The sequence below is a fragment of the Hevea brasiliensis genome, chromosome 6 (assembly GCF_030052815.1).
Source record: "Hevea brasiliensis isolate MT/VB/25A 57/8 chromosome 6, ASM3005281v1, whole genome shotgun sequence".
Classification (NCBI taxonomy): Eukaryota; Viridiplantae; Streptophyta; class Magnoliopsida; order Malpighiales; family Euphorbiaceae; genus Hevea; species Hevea brasiliensis.
Window position 1 is genome coordinate 1,001,607 of NC_079498.1, and position 21,973 is coordinate 1,023,579.

Sequence of the window (21,973 nt, forward strand, 5' to 3'; positions counted from 1 at the left end):
AAATCTTAGCTATAAAAACGTCGTCCCTTTCTTTCTTGCACATTTATTTATAATATTTAAAAAATTGCCAAAACTTTTATATTTTTTTTTTTGTTATTAAATTAAAAAAAAAAGTAAGTGTTGTCCACGTGATTTCTCCATCAGTTGTGTTGCGCCACCTCAAATAATAAGTGACGCCAGCTAAATGACGTAAGCTCAAAACGATTCTTTATTGGCCCAAAATAAAAGGCCAAATTATACTACTGCCTCTTTTGATCCATGTTTGTTGAACTTGGAATTAAAAAATTATTTTCTTAAATATATTAATTAACAAAAATTAAAAATTAATTTGAATTTAAATTTAATATACTTTAATTATAAAAAATTAAAATAACAAAATAATTTTTAAATAATTTCTTAATAAAATTTAAAATAATTTTGATTTATTTTTCTCAATTCTTTCCTCTCCCTATATATGTGTCCCAGTGATGATAAAGGCAAACTACAAAAAGCAGGATTTGTCCAACCACACAGACCAAGAGTAAAGAGTTGATCATCGGATAGCAACACCATGAAACGTAGAGTTCTCGCTCAAGGTGCAGACGAGTCTATGGAACCAATCGAGTAAGGATGAAAAAGAAAAGTTTTCTTTCTTATCTACAACCTTCTTAATTATTCATATATATCATATATTAATTGTTCATTTTAAACAGTTTAATTGCTCATATTAATATAGTTACTATATACTAAAGCTGAGTTCTCCATAAATAGTAAATCTCAAATTGATTTGGGGAAATTGAATTACAAAATTATCTTCAGTTTTTTTTTTTTTTTTTTTTTTTTTTTTTTTTTTTTACGCCTTCATATAGGTGGTCAATTATGTCTTCATATGTTTGGTGAGCCCTCCATTGATTTGTAATTGAATTATATATATTTTTTTAAATTATTATTTTTTCATTTTCTTTTCACCTATCCACACTTAGTGTTATTGCAGAAAAAGAAATGCTTTTTAAATACGCTTTTTTGGCTGATAATGTTTAATCTTTAGCTTTCCTAGGTTCAATGAGTAGGAGAGCCGAGTTTCTGTTATGTCAATCTATAATAAACAGTGTCTTGCTCCATATCTAGAGGTCAATTTTGCTTTTTCAGTGGCATATCTTTTGATGGAGCTTCTTTCTCTTGATTACTTTATTCTGTTCCTCCTTCCTGAGTAAGGTGGATTTCTATATGGACGTAGTGGTTTTTCCATTGTCTGCAGTGTTGTGCTCTTTGTTAAGTTGTGATATGTTTTTCTATTTTGTTTTCTTCTTTTGTTTTATTTGACCTATGCTTAAAACCAAATATATTTTCCCTTTTGATTGCAGGTCATCGTCTTTCCTTCAACTTTATTTTAAATGGTTTTTCAATTAGCTCATCTTATTTAATGTTTGCTTTCATTTTAAATGAGTTTATATTTAATTAATGCTTAGTTTAACTGCTTTTCCTTTTGGGATGATAAAAGTTGTCAAATCCGATTTGATTCGTCTAAAATTCAATCATTTTTTTTTTAATTTTGTCTTAATTTTGATTTGTGTGGAGCATAGAGACAGGAGGCCTTTTCCTCGTCTTGAAATCCTTTAACTCGTCTCATAAATAATATATTATTTTTTATTAAAAAATAATTTATTTTTATATATTTATACATTTAAATATTATAATTTTAATAAAATATATGAATATATTATTCAAATAACAAGTAGAACTTATATTTTTAATTATATTTTAATTTTTTAATAAATAAATTTATAATATATATTAATAAATTAAAAAAAAAAATTCCCATCCCGAACTCTTGCAGGGTGGGGATAGAGGAGCAATTTCCGCCCCAACCCATCACATTGCCATTCCCATTTCCCTCGCATTTAAGCATTCTAGTTTGTGTTCTTTGAGGTTTTTCCTTCTATTTAATCTGTTTAGATGGTTACATTTGTGATTTTTGCTTTTATTTTGAATAGAGGGCTATTTAATATTAATTAAAATCCTGTTTAGTTTCATTTTATGATAAAATTTATTTTTAAATTCATTTACAATTAAATTTTATGATATAATTCAGTTATAAATGAATTTCATTATTTGATATATTTTTTATTAAATATACCAAACATTTAAAATGAAATGAATTTTATGCTTGATATGAGTAAAAAATTCAATTCAAAATGCTATTTTTTCAAAAATACCCTTCTATATTTATTGTTGCATACATCGTCTATTTTTTCTATCTATTTTTTTGTATATGTGTCTGTCTATCTATTTACGTATGTGTTGTTTGTTTGTACATCTATCTATATCTGTGTTTATATTTATTTTTGCGTATATTTATCTATTTATTTTTATATTTTTACTTGTATCTATATCTGTCTATCTACGTCTATGTCTCTCTATTTGTTTATTTCTATCTTTATTTATGTTTGCATATATTTGTCTATCTATTTTGGTATATATATATATATGTGTCTATCTATTTCTGTCTATTCACATTTTTTTTTATAAATCAACGATATGATTTTTTCGATCAGTTGTTGAATATATATATATAAAGCTTGTCTATTAATAGTATTTACATCGGATTTGTAAATTCAATTTTAGTTAGAACTAATTTATATATTAATGTAATAGTTAAAATTTTTTAAAATATATCTATAATTAAGAAAAATATAAGTTTATTTTATATGAAATATTTTTTAATGAACTTATAAGAAATTAAATTAAGTAAAAATTTCAAAAACATTAACAATAGGAATTCATATGTTTAGTTGATAAAAATTAATTTATTTTCTTGTTATTTTCTGTAAATTTAGATATAATTATATTAAAATAATTTTACATAAATAATTATATAATAGAGATAAAAATTTATTAGAATTCATTAAAAAAGTTGTTTATATAAATAAAATATCTTTCAAGTTGTTTATATAAATAAAATATCTTTCTATTTTTCTAAATAATATAAATATGAAGGTATTTTTTATAAAATTTTATTTAAAATTATATTATAATAAAAATTTAATTAAGTAGACTTTAAATATAAGAAGGATTAAGAATTTTAAATTTATATAAATTTTAAAATTAAATTAAATATTAAAAAAAATATAATTATGAATATTATAATTAATGAAAAGCAATTTCATCAAGGTCAATGTTTTTCCATTCATATATTTATATATTTTATAGATATATAGATAAAGGGTATTTTTTAGCCTAAAAATTTCTTCGCTTTTGGGTTCATGAAGTTAGTTGGATGCTTTTTTAATTGCAATTTTTTAAAAATATAATTGGCCCTAATTAACACTCGAATTCTCTACCTGATAGTCAGATGAGTTCAGAACTAGTACCCATGTCCTCAGATTTTGGCTATAGCTTCAATCATCCATCTGACATGCCAGTGCCCGGGTAAGCATGCGTGAAGACTGAAAAAAAAAAGGTTGCTCATTTCTTTCTTTTAATTAGAATTGATAAATTTTTTATGCTTTTGCTTGTGGAAAACTGTTCCAGTTCGGAAGCGAGCTCTTGTTCCATCTTTCGAGTGCCTCAAAAGCTTACGGAAATTCACCAAAACGCCTTTCAACCTCAAGTAGTGTCCATTGGCCCCTACCACCATGGAGGAGAACACCTCCAAATGATTCAACAACACAAATGTGGATATCTTAATGCTATTCTTGCTCGAACAGAGTGTTACGGTGTTTGCTACGGTGACTTCTGGGAAGCCATAGCAAATGTGCAGAAGGAGATAATGAAATGCTATTCAGGGAGTACTGATAAATATAGCGACCATGACTTCATTGAAATGCTGGTACTTGATGGATGCTTCATTATTGAGCTCTTCCTCATAGTTGGAGAGTTAGTCCAACCTGATCCCAATGATCCTATATTCAATCAGCCATGGATATTGTATTCTATCATGAGGGATCTTCTCAGGCTAGAGAATCAAATTCCTTTCTTTGTTCTTCAGAGTTTGTTCGAAATGTCTAAGAAGTCTTTAGCACGAGTTCCCTCCTTGACAGAACTCGCCCTAGGATTCTTTAATCGGATGATAAAGAGGCCTGATGAAATCCTATATAAGCATAAGAATCTGGATGGGAAACATTTACTAGATTTGTTTCGCTCCAGTTTCATCCCTTCTCACTCCAGTTTCACCCCTTCGCCCAAAGACAGGGATTCAGATTTACGTCAATTGATCCAACCTGTTGAGAAACTCCGTGAAGCTGGTATCAATTTCGAGAAACATGGGACAGCTGAGACCTTCTTAGACATTAAATTTAGACGTGATCATGGAGTGCTCATAATCCCACAATTGGCATTAGATGACTCCATTGGCCCTTTCTTGCTGAATTGTGTGGCATTGGAACAATGTTATCAGCATGAGCCTTGCCCATACCACTTTACATCCTATGTTATTTTCATGGGTTGCCTCATCAACTCACTTACGGATGCAGGGTATTTGCGAGACCGAAGAATTATTCAGAATTTCTTTGGAACTGACAAAGAAGTTGTTAAATTCTTCAATGATGCCGTCAAAGATATTATTTTCAAACTTTCAAATAATTATCTAACAAAGGTGTTCGAGGATGTGAATGAATATCATCAAGACAAATGGCATATTAGATGGGCAAAATTCAAGTACACTTATTTTGACAGCCCTTGGATATTCATGTCAGCTTCAACCGCTCTCATTCTCCTTATTCTCACCTTTATTCAAGCCTTCTTTGCTGTCTATGGATATGTAAATCCTCCTCAATAAGTAATTAGCAATTTGTGAACAGCAAGTGTAACAATAAAATGTCAAGCTTTAACTTATTCTTCAAGACTGCGAAGTCTTGAGTTAAAGTCCCAATATTAATCAAGATTGTACCAAAAAAAATGTCCTTTTCAATTGAAATGTTGTCTACTAGAATTTAAGAATTAGATCTTTCTATGTATATGTAGAAGTAGTGGATTTTAATTTTCAACAAAATCAATCTATGTTACAGCCATTATAAAGGTTGCGGCACTTGAAGAAAGGATGCTCATGCCTTGAAACACATGGGCCTTGGTCTTTATTAGGTCCATGGTTTGTTGGGCCCAAGCCAGACCAACTTCAGAAGCTTTCATTCTTGTCGATCCCACTCCAATCCATGGCTATACAGCTTGTTAATTTCAAAGAATATAACCCCATTTATAATCACTAAAGGAACAAGACACATAGTTTACATAAATTATATTATGAATTCGTAATTTCATATTAAAATTTTTATATGGAATGATAAATTAATAATAAAGTGATATATAAATTAATAAATTTTTTAAAAAGTTAATCATTTATAAGAGACGTGAATTGTTTTATTTGTAAATAAAATAAGAAGTTGTTAGAATTTTTGTAAATAAAATAATGAATTATTTAAAGTGGAGATATTTTGATCTTATTGAATTCAACACTTGCTGAATTATTCAAAATAATGAATTATTTAACATCATACTCACTCCTTCTATTTTTTTTATAGGAAAAGGATAAATACAATAATTTAGAGATAGAAGGATTGTGATCTATAAAAATTTATTATGAGCATAAATCTATAAAATAAATAATAAATATATCAAAAGTTTACTATAGGTATTCTCAATGAGTGTCTTCTAACACTCAAGTTAGAGCTAATATGGAAAAGATGTTAAAAATCTTCTGATTCAAATATTTTTCGCACCTTGACGGAACTTGTCCAGAAATTCTTTGATTACAAAACCAAGACCTGATGACGAAATCCCAGATAAGTCAAGGAAATTGACAGACGAGCATTGTGTTTGAACCAATTGAAAAATTATATTTTAAATATTTTTTAATCAAAACAGAGTTAAATTATTTTTTTTTAAAAAACTAACATAAAATAATCAATTTAATTAATCGATTATTGATCACCCTTTTAACCTGTACCATGAGATTTAAATACTATAATTATTATACAATAATTCGTTTGTCCTTGTCACTTTTTTTATTTATCTAATAATGAAAAATGTAGTTAGAAACTATATAATATACTTATAATATTCCATTCAATAATACTATGATAACGGCAAATCGGAAAATTACAAAATAAAAATATTATTAATAATAAAAATTTAAAATTTATAATTATTATTATTTGGTAAAATACTATATATATATATATATATATATATATATCTTATCGACGTAATTTCTCCATAATTAATTGGTTTAGAATTTGAAATTATATCGTTGTCCCACCTGCACCAATTAATGACGTTAGCTAAATGATATAAGCAGAAATAATTGTCTGTTGGATAGTCTGTTTTAAACTTAGAATTAGCATAATGTTTATACTATGATGGATGATTTATAAATTTTTTTAATTTTATTTTTAATTACATTTTAAATAATATAAGTTATTTTATTAAATTAATTTTTAACTAAATTTTATCTTATTTAATTTAATTTAAATTAAATTTTTATCTATTATAATAATAAATTTTTAATTAATTTATGGTGTAATTAATTAAAATACCTATTTAATTATATATATATATATATATATATATATATATAGTAGTTTCCATAACTATTTCATTTTAGTAATAAAATTATTTTATTTAAAAAATAATTTAAATTTAAAAATTTTTTATATTTTATCTCATAATTTATGTAAATAGATTTTTTTTAGATTATAAAAAATATGTTAGATTAATTAGAAAATTATATTATTTAAAAAATATATAAATATAATTTTTTTTGCTATTAATATGATAAAAAATATATTAAATTATTAATAATAAATTGAATTATTTTATTTTAATAATAATTAAATATATAACATTATTATTAATTAAAAATAACATTTTTTTATTTTTTAAAAATACTATGTCTTTAAATTTTTAAAATTTTTATAAAGTGTAATTTTTTTAATTAATCTGATATATTTTTATAAAATAATTCTTTCACAAAAATAATTATTGTTTTACATAAATTTGTTATATAAGATAAATATATTTCATAAAAATTAAACTTTTAAAATATCATCATTTTCTGTTAATATAATAAAGATTAAAAATATATATTATTTTTTAAATTAAATAAATAAATTTTAAAAAATAATAACTAATAACTTTGAAAGAATTAAATATTTAATTTTATAATTAAATATTATTTAATTAAAAATTGATAATAAAAATATTTAAATTCATTTTTTATAACAATAAAATGTTTTACATTTACTTGGTTGTTTCAATTCAATAGCCATAAATTGACTATAATGATAATAATAATAAGTATTAATTAACCTTAGAAAGTAAAATAAAAAAAAATATAAAATTACTAATATATAAAATAATACATAATAATTATGAATAAGCCAAAACAATGTTGCTTAAGTCATGAAAATAGAGAAAATAAAATCTAAAAAAAAAATATCAGAAAGCAAGCTCAAAAGAAATGAAAATGATAACTTTAGCCTTATGCATAAGTTTTCATATAGCATCTAAACCGATTCACTATAGATTTAAAATACAAATATATAAGACTTATAGATTTTATTTAATAAGTGAATTTCATCATATATGTTAAATTAATAGTAGACTGAATATCATTTCCTTAAATATATATATGATTTAAAATATATGAGTTTTTATTTATCAATTTAAGGAATCTTTTTTTTATTACTCTTAAATTGAAATTAATTAGTTAATTTATCAATAAGAGTATTTAACTTTGTTGTTGTTAATAACAATTTATAGATAAATATAAAAAAAAAATGATATAACGAATTTCAAAGTCAATTAATTTAAAATTAAGATCAGATTGTTATTGTTTGTACTTTTAAAAAAGTTTCCTGCTATTATTGTGTTTTAATTAAATGATTCTTAAATTATTTTTAAAACTATAAAATTTTAAATTTAAGCTCTAAATAAAAATCCAACAACACTTCTGTGCTTGTCACTCCTCGCTACCCAAATAAAATCGACCAGTTGGTTCAAAGTAATCGATAGAATGCAGAAGATTTTAATCCCGTGATTTTTATACAACTCTGTTGTCCTTGTGATTTCTCTCTACCCATTCCTGATAAATTAAGAGCCCAACCATAAAGAAACAAAACTCTGGATTAAAAATGGACAATACCAGGGATCGTATTCGGGCAGCAAGTTTGTTTCTTTCTCTCTCTGAAAATGAACAAAAGGAGGAGATTCAGAAGCTGGGAGAAAGTAATGAATTACTTGGAAGAGTTTCAATCTATGAACCAGAATTGCAAATTGATTCAAATTATAGAGCAAGAATTTTCGCTGAGCTGCTTTCCCAACTTTCTCCTGATTCTGAATACCCAACGACGTTCGTCGCCAAGTTTTTGTTCCGATATGAGCAACTCAAACCTGAAGATGGACGGACGTACATGCTAGCGCAAACCAGGTACATGCTAAATCAAACCCAATTCCTAGAAACAGGGTATTCTTTATTTCTTTTCATTCTAGTTGAAAATAGTATTTCCTAGTATTGTATGATAGTTTTTTCACCAAAATTGTGGCTCTGCTTCTGCTTCGCAATAACCAAAACCCAGAGATTGGAGCCTCTGAACAAGTACCTCCCCCAAAGATTGAAGAATTGTACGCTTCAACTCCAAGGAAACCGTTAGTTTTAAATAGGTTTTCAAACCCATAGTTATTGTCAAATTGAACTGAACATTCATTAATTATCGGCTTAATTGCTTTTAACTATCAATAATTACAACCAATATGGGATATTAGTAGAGTCTCCAGGACTACCAGGGTTCGAACTTAAGTATCAACTTTTAACAATTGAAATCAAGTTTGATGTTTTTGAAAATTTGGTTCAATTAAAAATGATTATTTAATTTATTATCTAGGCGTAGATCACCAGTCGTATGAGCATCTCTGTGGCAAGAATCTGAGCCCTCAGAATCAGACAGTGAGACAGCAGTTGAGACAGTGCCTCGGTTTGGAGGCACTCGGACCAAAAGGGAAGTCAACGACCTCATAGGAAATCCGCGTTGGACGGAGCTTCACCAAAAACAAAAGGCTGGAGTTTGTGAACATGTGATTATCGTTCCAGAGGATGAACATAAGGGATGGTTAAAATCCATGGAAGAGAGAATCAATGAACAAGTCCCCAAGTTGCTGAACAAAACAGCTGGTAAGGCTTCCTGTTCCATCTTTCGAGTGCCTCAAAGCCTGGTGAAAATTCACCCCGAGGCCTTTAAACCTCAGATAGTCTCCATTGGACCATACCACTATGGAGCAAAACAGCTAGAGATGATTCAACAACATAAACGACGATTTCTTGATGCTGTTCTTGATCGAACTAAAGAATTCGGTGTTGGACTGGATGAATTTTACAAGGTCATAGCAATCGACGAGAAGAAGATAAGGGAATGTTATTCAGAGACTACTGATGGATTTAATAGCCGCCAACTGATTGAAATGATGATACTTGATGGTATTTTCATTATTGAGCTCCTCTGCAAAGTTGGAAAGTTAGTCCAAGAGGATCCTGATGACCCTATATTCAAGTCGCAGTGGATATACTATTACCTTTCCAGGGATCTTGTCAGGCTAGAGAACCAAATCCCTTTCTTTGTTCTTCGAAATTTGTTTGAGTGGTCAACTCCAGCTCATTCAAGAAAAGGTCTCTCCTTGACAGAACTCGTCTTGAAATTCTTTCATCATTCACTGCCGGAACATCATCATAAAGTCGGAGATAGGTTTAAGAATAACCTTGATTGGAAACATTTATTAGATTTTCTTCGCTCTACTTTTATCCCTCCATCCCAAGAAAAAGCATTTAACAGTGACGATCTGCTATTGATCCAACCTGTCGAGAAGCTCCGTGCATCTGGGATCATGTTCAAGCAAAGCAGTAGGAGTGCTACTGAGAGCTTCTTGGACATTAAATTTAAACCTCATGGAGTTCTTGAAATCCCGTGTTTGATAACAGATGATTTTATCGGCTCATTCTTGCTCAATTGTGTAGCATTTGAACAATGTTTCAAGGATCACTCAAGCCACTTTACATCATATGTTATTTTCATGGGCTGTCTCATCAACACCACTTCTGATGCAGGATACTTGCGGGAATACGGAATTATTGAGAATTATTTTGGAACTGATGAAGAAGTTGTTAAATACTTCAATGAGGCAAGCAAGGATATTATTTTCGATATCAAAAGGAGTTATCTAACAAAGCTGTTCCAGGAAGTGAATGAGTATTACAAGAACACTTGGCATGTGAGATGGGCAGAATTCAAGTATACTTATTTTGATAGTCCGTGGGCATTCATGTCTGCTTTAGCTGCTCTCATACTCCTCATTCTCACCATTTTGCAGTCCTTCTTTGCTGCATATGGGTACTTCAATCCTCCTCAGGGAAGCAATTAAATGGTTTCAGCAATTTGTGAATTGCGTGGTTGGTGGTTCTGCTAGCTATTACGTATGCAAAAGAATAAATTCCCATTTCACGAGGAGTTCCGGGCAATGCTGCTTCTGGGATTCCATGCCTTGGAGCATCCTGTTGGTAGTCTTCATCAGAGTACATGTCATCAGAGCCTGCTTTTTTTTTTTTTTCTTTTTAAAAAGTCAACTAAATTCTGAATGGTAATGAAGTATATTGTAATTAAATGAAATATAATGAAGAATTTATTTGAAATTGTAATGCTAAATGAAAGATTGAAGAATTGTACGCTTCAACTCCAAGGAAACTGTAAGTTTTAAATAGGTTTTCAAACCCATAATTATTGTCAAATTGAACTGAACATTCATTAATCATCGGCTTAATTGGTTTTAACTATCAACACTTAACAACAATATGGGATATTAGTGAAAGCTCCAGGACTACCAGGTTTCGAAGTCAAGTATCAACTTTTAACAATTGAAATCAAGTTTGATGTTTTTGAAAATTTGGTTCAATTAAAAATAATTATTTAATTTATTATCTAGACTTGGACCGCCAAGCAAACAAGCAGCCCTGTGGCAAGAATCTGAGCCCTCAGAACCAGATAGTGAGACAGTAGTTGAGCCACTGCCTCGTTTGAAAGGCCTTGGGACCATAAAGAAGTTAATGACCTCACAGAAAATCCGCATCCGACAGAGCTTCACCAAAAACAAAAGGCTGGAGCTTGTGAACATGTGATCATTGTTCCAGAGGATGAACATAAGGAATGGTTAAGATCCGTACAAGAGAGTATCAATGAACAAGTCCCCATGTTGCTGAACAAAACAGCTGGCAAGGCCTCCTGTTCCATCTTTCGAGTGCCTCAGAGCCAGGTGAAATTTCACCCCGAGGCCTTTGAACCTCATATTGTCTCCATTGGACCCTACCACTATGGAGCAAAACGCCTAGAGATGATTCAACAACATAAACGGCGATTTCTTGGTGCTGTTCTTGCTCGAACTCAAGAATTTGGCGTTGGACTCGATGAATTTAACAAGGTCTTAGCAATCGACGAGAAGAAGATAAGGGAATGTTATTCAGAGACTACCGATGGATAGAATAGCCACCAATTAATTGAAATGATGATACTTGATAGTTTTTTCATTATTGAGCTCCTCTGCAGAGTAGGAAAGTTAGTCCAAGAGGATCCTGATGACCCTATATTCAAGTTGCAGTGGATATATTACTCCCTTTCCAGGGATCTTCTTAGGCTAGAGAACCAAATCCCTTTCTTTGTTCTTCGAAATTTGTTTGAGCGATCAATTCCAGCTGATTCAAGAAAAGGTCTCTCCTTGACAGGACTCGTTTTGAAATTCTTTCATCATTCAACGTCGGAACATCATCATAAAGTCCGAGATAGGTTTAAGAATAACCTTGATTGGAAACATTTATTAGATTTTCTTCGCTCTACTTTTATCCCTCCATCCCAAGAAAAAGCATCTAACAGTGACGATCTGCTATTGATCCAACCTGTTGAGAAGCTTCGTGCATCTGGGATCAAGTTCGAGCAAAGCAATAGTAGTGCTACTGAGAGCTTCTTGGACATTAAATTTAAACCTCATGGAGTTCTTGAAATCCCATGTTTGATAACAGATGATTTCATCAGCTCATTCTTGCTCAATTGTGTAGCATTTGAACAATGTTTCAAGGATCACTCAAGCCACTTTACATCATATGTTTTGTTCATGGGCTGTCTCATCAACACCACTTCTGATGTAGGATACTTTATTGGAAAGGCAGTTGTTAGCTGCCACTTATTTTGCATCTATTTAAGGCATTTGTTTAGAAATTTTTGTGTGCATATCTGTTCTTATCTTTTGTTGTATGATTCTGATACAATTTTGGTAGTTTAACTTGATTAGGAACCTATTTGTTAGTTGTAATTTTTTATATATATCTTTGATTTCTGGGGCAATAAACATCAGAATTCTTATTCCAAAATTTCTTAATTCTTTTACATACTTGCGGGAACACGGAATTATTGAGAATTATTTTGAAACTGATAAAGAAGTTGTCAAATACTTCAATGAGGTAGACAAGGATATTCTTTTCGATATCAAAGGGAGTTATCTAGCAAAGGTGTTCCAGGAAGTGAATGAGTATTACAAGAACACTTGGCATGTTAGATGGGCAGAATTCAAGTTTACTTATTTTGATAGTCCATGGACATTCATCTCTGCTCTAGCAGCTCTCATGCTCCTCATTCTCACCATTTTGCAGTCCTTTGCTGCCTATGGGTACTTCAATCCTCCTCAGGGAAGCAATTAAATGGTTTCAGCAATTTGTGAATTGCGTTGTTGGTGGTTCTGCTAGCTATTACATATGCAAAAGAATAAATTCCCCATTTCACAACGAGATCGGGGCAAATGCTGCTTCTGGGATTCCATGCCTTGGAGCATTCTCTTGGTAATCAAAGCATGCTTTTTTTTTTTTTCTTTTTTAAAACTCAACTAAATTCTGAATGATCATGAAATATAATCTAATTAAATGAGATTCTAACTTTAGAAAAAAAAAAGTTGGGAAGTAAATTTCAGTTTGGTTACATTGAGAGTCTTTTTTCTTTTTTTTTTTTTTTAATTTTTATTCAAGGGAGATTTAATGAATAATACTGAGGCCTGCTGAAATCCGAAATAACCATAAGAATCTGGATGGGGAACTTTTCAAGACTCTATGTAGAAATCATCCCTTGAATTATGGATGATCACAACTTTACAACTAACGTTTGACTAGCTAAAACTGATGGCTTGATGAAAGAGGGGAGAAGTGATCCAATTACAACGCAAGCAATTCGTATAACCTAACTTGGCTAGACAATGAGCAGCATTATTAGCTTTCCTACTGACATGAAGGAAATCCACATATTGAAACTGATGACTAAGGAAAAGAATAAATAGACTGCACCATAGCATGGATTTCCCATACTTTCTCAGCTAGTGTATAAGAGATAGCCGAAATAAGAATTGCCGAGTCAGATTCCATAATAATGGATTTGGCTCCCCTACCCTTGGCAAGACGGACTGCAGCTAGAACTGCATAAGCTTCTCCCATCAAGGGTGGAATGACAGCTAATTCTTTTAGTTACTTCATCAACAACTTTGCCTAAACAGTTCCTGACTATCACCGCTAAAATTCCCGAGCTGTTACCATGCTTCCATGCCATATCACAATTAAACTTGAGAGTTTCCTTAGGGGGAGGCTGCCAAGATACTTGAGCTTGAATGGGATCTCTTGAAGCTAAAGAATGTTCATCATTCGAAGATAGGTAACTTCCAAGATGCCTTCCAAACTTGGGGGGAAACTTGACTAGACTGACCTTGGCCTTCCTTACTCGTAGCAAGCCAAAGAATAAGATAGAAATCTATATCCAGATCGTTGGCCAGGAGACATGTCCATCATTGATTGGTTTTGAATTTGAGAACATTGTTACCACACCTTCAGCAATAAGTGACGTTAGCTAAAATGATTCTCCATTGGATACCTTTACCATAGATCTTTCACACTTTTATATTTTTAATTTTTAAATTAAATTGAAAATTATATTCCCGTTCCACAAAGATATATTTCTATCCCAAATTATAGGCCATTTTATTTTTTAAGATAGTAATTTATTTATTAACTTCTTATTATACTCTTATTTAAAATGCATTTAAAAAAATAAAATTTGTTAATTATGATAATAATTTAATCGCATGAATTATTTAATTTTTAACATAGCAATATAAGTGGGGTATATTGGAAAAAAAAACTAAATAAAATTTATTACTTGAACTATATTAAGTATATTTTTTTAATCATTTACAAACAAAAGTATATGGATTTACAAACAAAAGTAAATCCATATTTATGGAATGAATGTGGTATTAAATTAATTAAAATTATTTTAAATTAAATTTATTTTATTATTTTGATTCCATTCTTATTTTTAATGAAGAACAAACCATGACAATATCAAAAATTTCATTACTTTGAAAATTTTTAAATGATAGAGATTATCAAAATTTGAACTTCTTACCTCTGATACTATGAGATATTATGCATTTAATACAAGTTTGATTTCATATGAGAATAAATTTTATGATCATTTAATCATATAAAATTAATTAAAGTGTGTATAATAAATACATGAATTCAAATGTAAATAACAATGGTGAAGCTAACTATCACATTGTGAGGACCAAAATATAAAATTATATATATGTGTGTGTGAGTGCATATACTTGTGTGAAAATATATTAATTATACGATAAATAAATCATGTTGAATTAATTGTTTGAAATTTAAAAGTAGCGTAACTATCTATTAATTAAAAATATTATGAATTGTATAAAAGTAATGAATGAAAGTCAATTTTTATTTTTTTTAGATATAATTCATTGAGTGACCATCTTATTAATAAAATCTATAAATCAATAAAGATTTATATAATTTAAATAAAAAAATAGTAGAGCTTATTGGACTTGATAGTTATTAAATTTATTTTTATATATAAGGTTAAGCATATATTAATTACACCCTATAAGAAATATTTTGCATTACTAAATTATTAGTTTAATGATGTATTTATAACTTTGAAAATTCAACTTTGAATCTAAAAAGGAATAATAATTTCCATTCTTCCCAATAATGGCCAAAACTAAAAGTCCAAATGTAACTCTCTCTCTCTCTCTCTCTCTCCCTATATATATATATATCCAAATGAAATCCACCGTTGTTTTCAAAATCAAGCACTAAGAGAATGCATTGTCGTATAACTATTTTGCCATTGTCCTTGTCACGTCTCTCAGCCTAATCCTGATAAATACAGAGTCCAACCACAAAGAACCACCAGAAAACAAAAGGCTGGGTTAGAAATGGATAATGCCAAGTTTATTTCTGTTTTCTATTTAAAAGTGAACAAAAGGAGGAGATTCAGGAGCTGTAAGAGAGTGATGAATTACTAGGAAGAGTTTCAATCCATGAAAGGAACATTTTTTACATATTTAATATCAAATAATATTTGATTATTTTTATATTTATGATCATACTGAAATTTGCAAATGCAACAAACACTTGAATTAGAATTTATAAAAATTTATAATGGCAAATTATTTTCTGAAAAATATCATTATTAATAATAATTTAAATAAGTAATTCAATAATTTTTAAAATAAAATATAAAAAATTTAATCTATAAGTAGTTTTAAGAATACATCATTATTAAAAGTTTATATTTTTTAATCATTTGATAAATTTAAAATAATAATAAAAATAATTTAAAATTTATCAGGACAATAAATGTTCTGATTCAATGGAGAAACAAGCCAAGAAAGTGCCCAAGTTGCTGAGGAAAACAGCAGGTAGGAGCTCTTGTTCCATATTTCAAGTGCCTCAAAGCCTTATGAAAATTCACTCAAAGGCCTTTCAACCACAAATTGTGTCCATCGGCCCCTACCACCATGGAAAAGTTGAACTCGAAATGATTCAAGAACACAAATTCCGATATCTTGAGTCTATTCTTGCTCGAGCAAGTGTTGGCTACGATGACTTCTACAATGCTATCGCAAATATGAAGGCGGCGATAAGGGAGTGCTATTCAGAGAGTACTAAAATAAAATATGGAGACCGTGAGTTCATTGAAATGATGGTACTTGATGGATGCTTCATTATTGAGCTCTTCCGCTAGTTTCGAGGAGAACGTGATGATCACATCCTATATTCAATGTGCCATGGATATTGCTTTCTATCATGACGGATCTGCTCATGCTAGAGAATCTAGTTCCTTCGTCTGTTCTTCACACTTTGTTTGGATTGTCAATCTCGGCTTCAAGCAATGTTTCTGAAAAGAAAGATTGAATGAGAAAATTGACTTGTGTTTCTCCTTGAGATTACAAAGCTATATATACAGCTAGTGTATCAAATCAAATCCTAAAATTATGCTAATTATAATCAATTGAGATTACACCAAAACAACCGAATCAGCAAATTAAGGTAAGTCTATACAAGATCAACAAAGTAAGGTAAGTCTTTAAAGTATACATTCGTTACTCCCCCTCAAGTTGGAGCATGCAGTTGCGAAATGCCCAACTTGCCCAGTAACTAATGAAAATGGTCGCGCCCAAGCGCTTTGGTGAAGATGTTCGCCAACTGATGAGTGGATGAAATTGTTGTTGGAGTGATGACTTTGGTTTGAATGTGTTGACGGATAAAGTGGCAATCGATTTCAAGATGTTTCGTGTGTTCATGAAATACTGGATTGGCAGCAATGTGAATAGCAGCAGGATTGTTGCAAAACAAAGGGATCGATGAAATGTGTGAAACATGGAGATCTTGTAATAAGCTTTTAAGCCAGATAATTTCACTGGTAGTAGTAGCCATTGCTCGGTATTCTGCCTCAGTCGAGGAGCGTGAAACTACTGTTTGCTTTTTCAAGCACCATGAGATAGGTGAGGAACCAAGAAAAATGATGCAACCAGTGGTAGATTTTCGAGTAGTCGAACACCCTGCCCAATCAACATCATAATATGCTTGTAATTCTAGTGAACTATCAGAAGGGAGCAATATTCCTTGGGCAGGATTACCTTTCAAATATTGTAACACACGATATGCTGCATCTAAGTGTGGTTTCCTTGGAGCATGCATAAACTGACTAAGAATGTGTACTGCATAATTGACATCTGGACAAGTAATTGTGAGGTAGAACAATCGACCAACAAGTCACCGATATTGTTCTAGATTGGCACAAATATATCCTATTTCAAGAGAAAGCTTATGTTGCTGCTCCATGGGAGAAGAAACGGGTTTGCAACCTATGAGTCCACTTTTGGCCAAATGTTAAGAGTGTACTTGTGTTGACTCAAAGCAATTCCTTTTGAAGAACGAGCCACCTCAATGCCAAGAAAATACTTGAGTTTGCCTAGATCCTTTATATGAAATTTATCATCCAAATAGCATTAATTTTGCAATTCGATATGAATCAGTACCTGTGACTGTGATGTCATCAACATAGATCAGTATAGCAACATAAGAGGATCCACGAGAAAAAATAAATAAGGAATGATCAGCTGTAGATTGTTGGAACCTAATAGCAAGTAAGGCAGTGGTGAACTTTTGATACCAATTTATGGATGCTTGTCATAGACCGTATAGAGACTTTCGCAAGTAACAAACACGATGCTCCCCCTGTTTGGCAAACCCTTGAGGTATTTTCATGTATACTTCCTCCTCTAAGTCCCCATGTGAAAAGGCATTATTGACATCTAGTTGATGCAACTCCCATTGTTTGATCGAAGCAATGGCTAACAAGCACCGAACAGTGACTAGTTTTGCAACGGGAGCAAAAGTCTCATGAAAATCAACTCCCTCAATCTAAGTGTATCCTTTCGCAACCAAACACGCTTTATAGAGCTCAATGCTACCATCTGGCTGATATTTGATTTCATAGACCCACTTGGAATCTATTGCTCTTTTTCCTAGTGGCAATGATTGCAAGGTTCAAGTGCGATTAGCTTCTAAAGCAGAAATTTCTCTTGTCATAGCGTCCCTCCAATGTTGATGTTTGACTGCCTAATGATATGTTTTTGGCTCATCATTTGACGAGATGGCCGATAAGAAAGCAGCATGAGTGGGTGAAAACTTGAAATAAGAAATAAAGTGGGAGAGAGGATATACCGTCGAGTTGGCTGAAGGAGTGAGAGAGGCAGTTTAGTCATCCGAATGAGTGAGAGAGGGAGGCAAAGTATAATGATATCCTGATAGTAAATGAGAGACTTTTCTCTGCCTTTTACCCAATGGATTATGAGCATTATCATTTGAATTTTCTGATATGTGAGTAGCTGAAGATGGTATTGCTGTGGACATAGATGGCATATGAGAATCTGATTCAGCATGTGAAATGGACATTGATTCACTTGGAGCAACATATTGAATATTAGTTGGTTCAACTCCATCCAATGATTGGCAGGCCCTAGTTATGTCATCTGCATTGGATACACTGCCAATAGAATTATGTGGTTCCAACGCACTAAAAGGAGTATTAGCAACAATAGAAGAATTCATATTAATTTGAGAATCAATGGCTGTTGTTGAAATATGCGCTAATGGGTAATTTTCTTCTAAGAAATCAACATCTCTGGAGACATAAATCATCTTGTTCTCCAAGTCAAAGATTTTGTATCCCTTTTTGTCATATGGATATCCAACAAAGATACCTGGTCTGGCCCGAGGAGCAAATTTATCATGCATTTGATCATTCACATGCGCATAACAAAGGCAACCGAAGCTCCTTAGGTGTGCATAAGTTGGCTTCTTTTCATGCAACATCTCATATGGCATTTTGTTCTGCAAAACACTTAATGGCATGCGATTGATCAAATATACAGCTATTAGTACACACTCACCCCAAAACATCTTAGGTAGGCTTGCTTGAAACATCAGTGCACGTGCTACCTCCAAGAGATGTCTATGTTTGCGTTTAACTACGCCATTTTGTTGTGGTGTATATGTGCAACTGGTCTGATGCTCCATTCCATTATCAGAATAAAATTTTAGCAAATCTCTATGAGTAAACTCCAAGCCATTATCTGTTCGCAAAATTTTAATTTTCGCATTGAACTGGGTTGCAACCCAATTGAAAAATTGTAGCAAATATCCCATGGTTTCTCATTTGTGCTTCATAAGAAACACCCATGTTGCTTGACTAAAATCATCCACTAACATCAAAAAATAATATGAACCAGAATGTGACCTTATTCTATTTGGTCCCCAGTCCCCAAATATCACAGTGGAGTAAATCAAAAGCATGCATCATTTTATTCGTACTAATAGAAAAAGGTAATCTTGTTTGTTTTGCTTTGTCACAAGCTTCACAAACTGAATTGTCCTCACTATTAAAAAAAAACATGAAAATCTGGAACTAGAGATAATTTATTCATTGGTAGATGTCCCAAGCAACGATGCCATAAACTTGCAGTAGTAGTGTGCCTCGCCACTAGTGCCTTCCCTCCTCTCAATGGCTCCAAGTAATAAAAACTATTTTGTTCTCTACCCACTCCAATCAGCTTTTTCGAGTGTAAGTCCTGTATGACAAAAAATTTGACTAGAAAGTTAATGAACAATTTAAATCTTTTGTCAATCTGCTGACATATAATAAATTGAAGCAAAAATTAGGCACTCCGAGTACTTGTTCAATAACCAATTCTTTATCAATAGCAACTTGTCCCAAGGCTTCTACTATTACCATTTCTCCATTAGGAATTTGAATTGGAGGTGTACTTTAGCCAGGAATCATATTTGACAAAGAGTCAATTTTATTTGTTATATGATGTGTGGCTTCGGTATTAATTATCCATGCGTCTTTTGCCTTACCAGAAAAGCTTGATGAAGTGGCCATGTTTACTGATGGTTTGTTGAGTGCTGCATTTTGCCCACTTAATAGAGCCAATAATTGTTGATGTTGTGCAGAATTGAGCCCTGAAATTGGAGACTCACTCTCATCTATGACAGCGGTAAAAGCTGCTCTTGAGGGGATTGTCTTATTCATTATACTGTTGTCCCTTTGTTGCCGGATTTATCCATGATTTCCCAGCTTTCCTTGTCTATTATTTCACTTTCCAGGTGCTTTGTTTTGATTGACACTCATGACCAACTCTCTAGTATCTCCTGTATTTTCATTGTTCAAATCATCTCCTGCCATGGTTCAACAAGCTAAGATTTTACAACCTACTTTGATACTATGAAAAGAAAGATTAAATGAGAAAATTGACTTGTGTTTCTCCTTGAGATTACGAAGTTATATATACAGCTAGTGTATCAAATCAAATCCTAAAATTATGCTAATTACAATCAATTGAGATTATACCAAAACAACCGAATCAACAAATTAAGGTAAGTCTATACAAAATCAGCAAACTAAGATAAATCTTTAAAGTATACATTCATTAGTTCCCCCCCTTGACAAAACAAATCCTACGATTCTTTAATCATATAATAACGAGGACTGAAGCTGAAATCCAAGTTAAACACAAGAATCTGGATGGGGTACACTTACTAGATTTGTTTCGCTCCAGTTTTATCCTTTCATCCAAAGACAATAAAGATAGTTATTAAATTCATTTTTATACAAAATTCAGTGTATGATAATTACACCTATAAAAAATATTATTCATTATTAAATTATTAATTTAATGGTGTATTTATAACTTTGAAAATTTAACTTTGAATCTAAAAAGTAATAATAATTTGGGTGTATATAATATAAGTTCGAACTCATATGAGGATAAGTTTAATTATCATTAAATTAAATATTTATATTGAAATATGTACAAAATTAATTAAAGTGTATATATAAAGTATATGAATTTATATATAAAAATTCAATCTAATAATGAATATATATGAGCTCAAACTTTCTATAGATGTATCCTAATAATTTCCATGCTTCATAATGGCCAAAACTAAAAATTGAAATGTAACGAAATCAACCGTTGGTTTCAAAAATCAAGTAATGATAGAAAGCATCGTCATACGACTACTTTTTTGTAATTGCCCTTGTCACGTCTCTCAACCCAATCCTGATAAATACAGAGCCCAACCAAAAAGAACCAGCAGGAAACAAAAGGCTGGACTAAAAATGGACAGTGCCAAGTTTGTTCTGTTCTCTGTTTGAAAATGAACAAAAGTAGTAGATTCAGAAGCTGTAAGAGAGTACTGAATTACTTGGAAGAGTTTCAATCCACGAATGGACTATTTTTTACGTTTTTAATATCAAGTAATGTATGATTATCAGTATATATTTGACCTAAAATTTTATTTAAATAAAAAAAATATTTATGATCATATTTAAAATTGCAAATCCAATTAACAAACACTTAATTTAGAATTTATTAAAAATTATAATGCCAAATTATTTTCTGAAAAATATCATTATTAATAATAATTTAAATAAGTAATTTAATATTTTTTTAAAAATAAAATATATAAAATTCAATCTATAAGTAGTTTTAATGATACTTCATTATTAAAAGTTTATATTTTTTTATCATTTAGTAAATTTAAAATAATAATAAAAATAATAAAGTAAAAGAGCATTTTTCACGTGATATATCTATTATTGGCTAATTTTATAATACACTAAAAATATTAAATTTTAGTATTTTCTCATGTATAAAATTTTAACTTTTTATATTAATATAGGGTAAGACTCATAATTTTATTTTTTTTTTATTTTTGATTTGAAATTTGTGGACATTTCAAATGGTTATCCAATGTAACTATATTTTAATGGGACTTTTGTGGCCTATATTTTTATCTAAACTTGAAACATAACTATATAAAATTTATATATTTAATATATAAATTTTATTATATAATTTATATTTTAAATTTATGATAAATTAAATATAAATAAAAAAAATCATTCCTTAGAGATCTTTTCACACAGAACGTTATATTTTCCATTATTATTACTTATTAGAATTATTATTGAAAAAAATGTATATTTTTAAATAAATTTTAATTAAACTTTAATTAGAAAAATATTAATAAGATATAAAATGATATTTT

At 30.4% G+C, this 21,973-nt stretch overlaps 1 protein-coding gene and 1 pseudogene across 1 annotated transcript; both read left to right on the forward strand.

Annotated features, from left to right (window-relative positions):
• Window positions 1-3,352: 3,352 nt before the first annotated feature.
• LOC131180928 (UPF0481 protein At3g47200-like) lies at window positions 3,353-4,936 on the forward strand. Its single transcript, XM_058149238.1, has 2 exons — window positions 3,353-3,408; window positions 3,511-4,936. Exons 1-2 carry the CDS (start codon window positions 3,353-3,355, stop codon window positions 4,754-4,756), a joined length of 1,302 nt encoding a protein of 433 aa, XP_058005221.1. The 3' UTR covers window positions 4,757-4,936.
• A 4,139-nt stretch (window positions 4,937-9,075) lies between these two features.
• On the forward strand, window positions 9,076-12,746 carry LOC110664686 (uncharacterized; annotated as a pseudogene).
• Window positions 12,747-21,973: the final 9,227 nt, after the last annotated feature.